Source organism: Acipenser ruthenus, chromosome 7, assembly GCF_902713425.1.
Source record: "Acipenser ruthenus chromosome 7, fAciRut3.2 maternal haplotype, whole genome shotgun sequence".
In the NCBI taxonomy this organism is placed as follows: domain Eukaryota; kingdom Metazoa; phylum Chordata; class Actinopteri; order Acipenseriformes; family Acipenseridae; genus Acipenser; species Acipenser ruthenus.
The window spans coordinates 10,633,324-10,643,112 of record NC_081195.1 but is presented as its reverse complement, the minus strand read 5'-3'; the positions used below and the strand labels follow the sequence as shown (position 1 = coordinate 10,643,112).

Genomic DNA, 9,789 nt, shown 5'->3' with positions numbered 1-9,789 from the left:
ACCAAAATAATTCCTTGCCAGTAACGTTTTTGCCAGATTAAACTGGAGGGTTGAGTGGAAAGTTCCACCCATAGGTAAATGTAATTGTTTGGGGACCCAAAAGCACAGATTTTTTTTGTGTAGAATTTCAGCCTGTTCATGTCTGTGATGAAAATGCATATACCAGCATAGTATTTAATGCCGACTCCCCACAAAAACGTATTGTACTTAAATAGTGAAAATAAAGTCTCCCTCTACAAAGTAAGACAAATAAATAAAGAAAATTCCTTTTGCATTAATCCAGTGTTATAGCCATGTTTCTTGCATGTCATTAGGAGGCAGTGCTTGTGTCAATTCAAGACTTATAAAAAGCACTTCTCTTAAAGGTAAGTAGTATTAATGGCCCTCTCATGCTAAAGAAACTTTGGGGTCCTGAAACTTCAAAATCTTGAAACATAGTCATCCATAGTTATCCAGTCCAAAGTATAAAGTTAGATAATACTGAAATATAAAACCATTCTGTCCGCCTGCTTCAGTCTTCCACAGTTTGTGTTAACAAAGCCAAGGTGCATAGCTCATAGCTTCTTTCAGCCAAATAAACTTCCATTTCACATTCTGTGAGCCAAATGGGCATGATCCTGCTGTTACTTGCTGCAGTACAATGTTTAAATAGGGCCTATTCAAGCTCTGTTATACAGTCATAAAGGAATTAAAAAGATGTTTCCAAATGTTATACTGACCTCATTTTACTGGAAACACCTATTGCTGATATTTTCATTTACCAGCCTTAATGAAACACATTTTTAAAACAGCCTGTGAAGCAGCTGACATTTAAGTTTGAAGGATTTGTTTTTTGTTTTTGCTTCTAGAAATATCCATTTTCCTGGGGTTTATCTGGCTCTGCTTTTTCACACAATCACTCCACCACCTCTTGAACTAATTAGAAACAGGTTTTGGGCCCTAGACAATTAACACAATGTTAATAGGTTCAAATTCACTGCCTCACAATTAGTTATATGTCTTAGTAATTGTAATCTAAATGTATGCATTGACTACTAAAGTTAATATTGTTTCTCTAGTAAGTAAATTATATATATATATATATATATATATATATATATATATATATATATATATATATATATATATATATATATATTAAAAATCCCTGATTAATAATTACAACTATCTGACTAATTATTCCTATATATGAGCATTTCTACATGCACTATCTGCTCTGAATGTAAAAGTAACTTTTGAGAAGTATAAGAATTTAGGGGCATGCAAATTATATACTGATACTGAGTTTTAAGTTACCTGCTGCATTTACATTCATGTGTTTAGACTTGCATGATAAATATGATTAGTTGTTAAATGATTTCCATACGCACCAGATTTTACAAAGTGTTGTTAAACAAGTGGAATCTGACATTTTTAACATCCAACATGCTTTAGAGAAGTTTTGCTAAACAATGCAAGATTGGATGACTGAAAAATCTGTAATTTTATACTAGCAGTGGGAGCCTCATTTTGTTATTACCCAGGTTTTGATGCCAGGCATTTCACTCTTGAACATTTTAATACAGGAAGTATGTCATGCCAGAGGTAATAACTCATTCCAAACTACTCCCCCTTTATCCCCAACCCTCAAGTAGGAGTGGGCACTCAGTGCATTTAACACTCAGCACAGGACTTACAGAGTCACAGTTACATTGGAATCTTGTTGTGTGAAATTTAGTAAGCCACCCACGATGGATGTGAAAGCTCTTGCAATTATAACCCTGCTGATGGTGACAATGTGCATCCATGTGTCACATGGTAAGTTACCTTCCAGTTTATGTTGACTGAATATAGGGCTGCTACTTAAACCTGAAGCTGATCTCTTACAACAAAACTGCTGTTAATGTTTTAAAATGTTTAGTAGGTGTTTGATGATTATAAATCTAAGTTTAGAAATAACGTTATGGATGTAGACTTGCTTAGTTTCTAGTGTGTGTGTGTGTATGTGTGTATATATATATATATTATATATATATAGTGTGTTGTATGTTTGTTTAAATGTGACTGGGTTGTTTAGTAGCTTTGTGAATGTATGTTTTATAGTTTAATTCCAGTTATTGGTTAATCTCATGGTATGCTGATAAGGTTTGCTTTTAAGTTTTATAACAAACTTTATATAAAATATATTAAAAAAGCTGGTTTTGCTGGTATGCATCTATGTAATTAAAAATGAGATCTGATGTTATCTACTTTTGAAAGCCCATTTTCTTTAAAAATTAAACTATCATATTTCACAGTCTCTAAAATCAACCAGGAGACTGGTATGTGTGCAGAAAGGGTATTTTCTAAACATGTGAAATTGGAGCTAAATGACAATGTGCATGGTTTTAAATTTTAGCTTACAACTTGACTTAATAAAAATTATTTTGCAGCTGGTTTGTATTTTTTGCTTCGTTGCGTGAATTGCCATTTAATACATACAAAGGGACTCTCCTTGGTTAGGTTGTTATATCGTGTATTGAGTGCAGAAAAGAAAATGTGTGATTAATTAGAATGCCTTCTAATTTCAATTAAGCCTTTTATGCACTCTCCTTTAACATTCGAATAACGTGTGAAAAGAATTGGGAATCTAAACAATGGGGGGAGGGAGAAGACTCGTTTTAATTGCAAGTACTGTAGGTGGCTGAAGGTAAATGTTTTTACTGCATAGCTTTGAAATTAAAGCTTTGCAAAGTGCCCATCAGTGCTTGAACAAAACATTTTAATCAGACGCATGACTTTTTTGTTCAAACTTTCGATCCTCTAAAAGAAATGGCAGTTTAAAAATGTTAATACCCTAACTACTAACTAAGTATTTAAGTAAGGGATACATCAGCTTGGAGGTCATTTCCAAAATGATACAATATCTGCTTAGGCATTTTCTTGAAAATCAATCTGTTTAGTATTTCCTTGAGGTTTTCACAAACTATAATGCTTTAATTAATAAATAAACCCAGATACGTAATGGCAATTCTCAATTTCCACACCATCCGTTTCAAAATTTACACTTATTGTATACATGTGAAGAGCTGCTTGTCAGGTACCTGGAATTATGTGCCAATGTGAAGTGACTGAAAATGGTGAAAGTACTAGAAGAAAAAAAAAAAAAAAAAAAAAAAAAGCAACGTAATGTGGTTCTAATTTCTTTGCTTTCCCAATATCCGCCCATGCATTTAGCCTACTAAAATGCCCTTGTAATGCGTAATTCTTCCTAAACAAATTGCTCGCATAAAGCGTTTCTTTGAAATTGCACACCATGAGTTGGTATTTCAGAGTAGTACTCGTTCGCTGGCTTTTTTTTTTTTTTTTTTTTTTCTTTCTACGGTACCTTTTTGGGGGTCTTGCCAGATGTTAATCGCGTTATTTTAACATCCCATTCACGTCAGAAACAGCGCTCTTTTATTGGGGTGACAGCAAGGTGTCCCTAGCAGAGGGCAACGGTACTTAATCAAAAGACAAGATAGCTTTAGGCAACAACTTTTGAGGTACGGCTGACCCGCTTTACTCGGAACCCGATGACAATGGGTATAATTGTGTACGCTTATGCTGGCACAGAACATTGTAGTTAACGCTTTATTTAGATTAGATAAATTTCCTCTAACCGCAAGTGATTAATGATGTGCTTGCCTTATGTCATTTCACAGTTTGCCTTCGAGGGGGAGGGGAGCAATGCAACGAAACAATTAATGACTCGCTGATCAAAAGACAGTTGTTGATAATCTGTTTATATAGGTCCTGGAAATGTATATGTTACCCTTTTAGCATGCTACAGTACTTGCTTAGAACAACAAAATAAAATGTTACCACGATTCAGTGATCAAGCTACGAAACACAACTGTAGAATAGTTACAGTATTTGAATATGTTTTTCTATTGTTCTGGACATATACCGGGTATTTAGGGAGTGTTTGAAGAATTGTTAGAACCATGATAGAAAAATCATGCATAACTGATGACAAAAAAGTAATGTAATGCTATTTCAAGAACTTTTTATACAGCAATACCATATAATGGAGTAAATTTAATTTAGCTTTATTAAGAAAATCAATTGGCTTTTAATATCCTCTCAGGAGAACAATAGTATTTGGAAGTCTGAATAATTGAATGAGAAATTCTTAAGGGGAGGCAAGTTATGTACATTTGTAAAGGCAGCTGTTCTAATGCATAAGAGGCAGTTTAGTACATTATGCCTCTAAATTGTAAGTCATGAAGCTCTGGGTTGAAGCCTGTCCTTCAACTCTGAACACATTTAAACATCTTTTAGAGGTCAGAAGGGGCTGCTGCATCAAATCTTGAAGGGCATCTTGTTGCATTCTTGCCGCTTCATTAATTAATTCACATGTACCCATCAGCAAAGCCATTCAGCCTGGGCCAGAGATGCTGGTGCCGAACTCCCGAGAAAAGTGTGCACAAGAACAACGTCAAGAATCTGAAGTTTCTGAACACTCCCAACTGCCCTCTGCAGATCATGTAAGTTGTCTGTTACAAATGAACCTAACTTTGGAGCAGGCTTTCATTGTTTCTACTTTAGTAACATTAAGACTAAGAACAATGGTATCTGAAACTCATTTTAAATCCCATGCACACCACTTCCTGCTACTGCTCCTAAGAGCAAAACCCTTCATTTGAATTGTTTATAATCCCCAATTAAACAGTGTGTTGCATTCAAGTAATTAACTAATACCCACTATACAACAAAGCACTTGCAGGATTACAATATGACCATATGTGAGTATCCCTATTTGAGTGAATAGTTTCTCCTAACTTAAAGTGACTTGGATTTGATCCCATCCCAAAGATTACTCTCTCTGACAGCATGAGAAAAGTAAACCTCCCTGTATATCACACTAGAATCATTCTAAAAGACAGCCGAGCGGCATGACTTTCTGAAAGGTTTCCTGGTATTTTGAACTGTCGGAAAGCTGTAATATAGTCTAATTTGGTGATTTGCTGTTGGTTTTTGCTTGCTGTGAAGTCATTGTTGCCTGGTGTATTCTGTGAACACATTTATTACCTTTTCTAATTAACTGGAAAGCTGTAGACGTGGCCTTAAGTGTGCTCATGCCAAGCTATGAACCAGCATTTAATAATTTCATATTTCGAACAAACAATTGGCAAATACATCTTGTTAAAGCATTTGCTGAAAAAGACCCCCTGCATACTGAATAATTGCATCAATTGAATTTATCATGATAGAAAGTAAATCTGTTCAATTTGAAAGGATCCTTTCATCTAATTTGGAGCTGACAGCCTGACTTTTTGGAGACATGATATTGGCTTTTGTTCAGCTTACAGATTTATCAAGTTGTTATCATTTCACAGTTTCCAGCTCAAACACTACCATTTAGCACATGGATGTGAAAGCCAGGTGCTGAATTTATGATGAAATAAGTGATTTTAGATGAACCTTAGGCATTTAGATACTGCATGACTTGTTCTGTGACGATTAAAGAAGTGGGTGTATTAACTTTGATTTTACAAGATAATTTCACATTCGTCACACTTCTAGGAAAAGCACAGCAAACTTCTGTATTTGCACAGTACAACTTTGAATAGTTTAGATTTACCATCACTAGTAACCACATTCCCATACACAAATAGAATTACCTTGCCAGATCTTGGAAGGAAATAGCTTTAAGCAACTGACATCCCACAAGGCTACTCAGGCTTTCAGACAATAACACAAATCACATGCTTTTTGCATTAAATCATTTACTAGAAAACGAGTTCGCTCTGTCTAAACAGCTGCATTTCCTCAGTAAACATGTAAAAAGGGTAGCCAGATATTTTATATAAAGAATCATTATTAATTGAAGTTAAACACTACTAAGCAATCATAACAAAATCCATTTGCTTTTGAACAGACAAATGTTGTAAAGTGTTGATTACCTAATCAACACTGTCCAATTAAATGCTTGTAACTGTACACTGCAACAATAATGTTGACAGATTCACGTAAACAGTTGAGGGATCTGAAATGGATAAAACTACTGCTGATCTTTTTCTAGAACACGTGACCCTTAGAAAGTATAACGTCGGAAGACTACTTAGTTTTCTAAAATAATCCATGTCCGAACATTCACAATTGTTTTTATATAGAGATCAAATAAGGCCATCAATAAAAAGGTAATTTGTAAAATTACTAATCTAAAACATTTCTTTTTTTTTCCCCTCCCACAGTGCAACAATGAGAAATGACAAACAAGTATGTCTTGACCCTGAAACTAAATGGCTACAGCAATACTTGAAGAATGCTATTAACAAGTAAGGAGAAACGCTTCTTCACAAGTAAGAAATAATTGGGTAACTTTTGGGACTGGAATCTGAAGTGAAACATTTGGACTTTTTGCATGTACATCCCATTTTGAAGCGAGTTAGAACACTGGGGTCTATTTTAATTATCTAAAATGTGGCTTCTCAAAATACTGCCATCAATTTAAATGAAGCCCACATCTCGGTGAATACAATAAAAATGTAGTGGCAGGTGGTCCACATTGGAGCAGAGTACTGATTTTGAGGTCTGCTGTATTTGTTTCCTCCACTGTTTGGACATTTGAAATAGATCACTTGTCTCTTACTTGCTGTACCTTCCTTATGCAGCCACAATTGTAATATTGCTTTAAAATGAACTGCATTTGTGTATTATATATGCTGAGCCAGAAAGGATTACTGATTTTATTTTGCAAAAATGTGTTTTTTTATTCTATTTCTTTTGTTTTATTTTGTAGCTGATTGGTCAGGTACAGCAGATCGGAGTTCTGACTCTTACTACATCACCTCAACAAATACATATCTTTAAGCAATGAGTTATTCTAAAGTACATGTTCTGTATTAAACTTTGTCACACTGGCAGTCAATGCACATGGTTTCTTAATCTTTGATACGTTTTATACTGACAGATCACTGGAATATGTTTAGTGGCTTTTCAATCTCCCAGGTACCTTCCCAAATGAACACACGACTTGGCAATTTCATATTGCTGACACTTACTGGAAAGAAAATAAATATTTATTTTATGCATTGTATAGGTATTTAAAAAAAAATTAAGGTATACCTTGGAAAACTGATGAACAGTGTGTTGATATAGTTCATGTACAATTTACTGTCAACCTGGCCTAACCAGGAATTTAATTTGTGAATTCGCCAATTGTCAGGAAGCACTGTATTTTAAAGGGTTGCAAGCTAAGATTTCAGCAAATTCAAAGTAGAATTTGTAATTTGAAATAAATGTAACCTTTTTTATTTGCAGGATTAAAACATCAAGAGGCATTTGAGAACATGTGCTGGATTACAGCTCCTTTCACCCATGTAATATTTGTATTCTTCTCTGGACTGCTTGCTGTAACAGCACTTAACTACCATACATGTATGTTGAAGCATTGATACTGCCACCTGCATCGACACTGCCAATATAAATATATTATGTAAAATTATATGTAGATTTCTTTTATAACTGATACAGGTCACACATCTGTTTTGAGTTTAGTTGCTTGTTCCTTGATGTTTGTGCTGGTGAACTTCATAGTTCTTTGACTCTCTAGACCAAAAACAAACTGAAGTTCATTTTTAAAGATTAACTTGTAGACTGCCTTACACCCTTCATAATTAATTTCCCATATGCTCCAGTCCAAATATTTGTACTCTGGAAGAACAGAGAAAACTGTTAACCTTACAGTCATAAGGTGTTTCTCTGTTTTATAACATTGACACCTTCTCCTGGTGCCTAAATCAAGCACCATGGAACTGAACTAAATTGCATTTGAAACTAGTCTCCACTGATAATGAGCCCTGTTTTATTTTAAGAACTCCATAATAGGGGCAAATTGCATAGTAACAGTTTAAATTAATTGTAACTGTGGTTAGATGCAGGGTAACTACCTTCCCATTTACATGCTGTGGTTTGGCATCACCAGAGCCATACTAAATCATACGTTTACAGTGCTGCAATACGTTTGCAATTTACTGTACTGCTGCTTGTCCCAATTGAATGCACTTTAGTTTATTCATATGTCCGTATTTGCCAGCAAACAATGATTTGGGCTGTTTGCTAAGTGAATAAAATGGATCACCTGAGGCAAACGTTCTGTATTTCTAAGAAACCTTTTGCATATGGGAATCATTTTAAGGTCTGTAAACTTCCCTTTTATATACTGATTGCAAAATGTAGTAGTACTCCATTTAAGATGAAAACTCTCTCATGTACACGCTGCAATGATTTTCTCAGAAGAACTAGCAATTACTGTGTAACTGATTTTTCTCTTGCTATGTTTTGTTTAACTATGCTTGACAGCTTTTAATGCCTCTTACAGTTTGGGATTTTATTGTTATATTTCTGTTTGTTTAATTTGCTCGTTTATATTTGCTTATTGAATTTTCTAGGAGGCACAGTCGGATGCCTTAAATTTTCAATAGTGTAGGTATTTTATAAAACTGTGTAAAATGAAGGTATTCCCAGAATGTACAGAAGCTACAGTATGCTCCTATCAAATACTACCTTTTAAGGAGAATTCTAACTGCTACTTTGGTTTGTGAATTAAAGTAATTTTATTAAGAAATGTCTTATATAAAAAATAAACTTACAAAAATCCCCAAATAGTCAGTTTTATTAAAATAAATAAATAATAATAATTATTAATTGAATTGGAGTCCATGAAGTAAAAAAGACATACAATTCTAGTTGTGGTGGTGGTGGTGGGGACAAAATATGGGTGGTCTGAGAATATTATGTATTTGCCCAGTTAAGAAGGCAGTGGAAGTGTTGCAAGGCTAGGTCAGTAGCTAAACCAGGGCCAGTACAATATTTAGACCCAGAAACATGTTTCATTTGCTGTAAATTAATAGTTTAGTTTGAAACCCCATACTTTCAAGTTTTTCAAATTCCATGCTGCTCTCTTCACTAACTGCTCTCTGTCTACGGCTCGCATCTTTCCCATCCGGACCTCTAAAGTCGCCTGCCCTTTTTATATGAAGCAGCCTGCAGGCATGTATATCCATTTAATCTCTGTAGAAGAAATACTGTCTGTTCAACTTCACACAAGAAAGAAAATAAAAAAAAAAACTGGCAATTCCCCAGAAAAGGCCATCACTGTCTAAAATAGCCATGATTCAGAATCCCTTACACTTGTTCATTATTCGGCGTAACTACTAACTACTATGATACCTTCCTTTTGAGTAGGAGCATTGTTTTTGCATGTAAATTCATACTGAAATGGAGACAGGGAGGCTTGGACAGTCTTTTTATATGATAATATCTTGCATTGTGTTTAATCTTGGGAGGGGATGGACTTCTTTTGATTTTAAAATGGCAGCAGACCCACACAGGAACCAAACCCAACTACAAAATGTTTAATCTGACTTTTCATTCTACCTGGTGCTCCACACTCAAATTCTGGTGCTTTTTGATGGAGAGAGTCTCTTTGTGACACAAAGTGTGACTTTTATATCGAATGGTTATTTCTTGTGACTTATTCTCCCGCACAATGTGAAGAACTGTAATTCTTTTTAGGCAGCTTTTAAAAAGAAGTATACAATATACAAAGCGTTTTATATAGCCTGTGTTTTTTGTTTTTGTTTTTTTTATGAAATTTTCACTGTAGCAAACCAGCATTCATATATTTTTGTATTTTCTTTGCACTTCTGTAATTTTTCAATAAAAAATGTCTAAAGGAAAAACATACGTTTTTGTCTCGTCTTTTTATATAATTTGAATGTGTACTTTTTGTACTGGACTTTCCAGTTGTAATTAAATGTCATGGTTAAACTGACTTTCCAT

The 9,789-nt window shown here is 34.5% G+C and overlaps 1 protein-coding gene across 2 annotated transcripts; it reads left to right on the top strand.

The window, feature by feature from the left end:
- Positions 1-1,565: 1,565 nt before the first annotated feature.
- cxcl12a (chemokine (C-X-C motif) ligand 12a (stromal cell-derived factor 1)) lies at positions 1,566-9,140 on the top strand. Of its 2 annotated transcripts, none has more exons than XM_034026689.3 (4): positions 1,566-1,797; positions 4,370-4,487; positions 6,198-6,281; positions 7,267-9,140. In XM_034026689.3, the coding sequence occupies exons 1-4, from the start codon at positions 1,731-1,733 to the stop codon at positions 7,289-7,291; spliced, it is 294 nt and encodes a 97-aa protein (XP_033882580.1). In that variant the 5' UTR covers positions 1,566-1,730; the 3' UTR covers positions 7,292-9,140. The 2 variants fall into 2 exon arrangements, with proteins under 2 accessions (XP_033882580.1, XP_033882581.1); XM_034026690.3 differs by having other exon boundaries at positions 1,569-1,797; positions 6,198-6,305.
- The last annotated feature ends 649 nt before the right edge of the window (positions 9,141-9,789 follow it).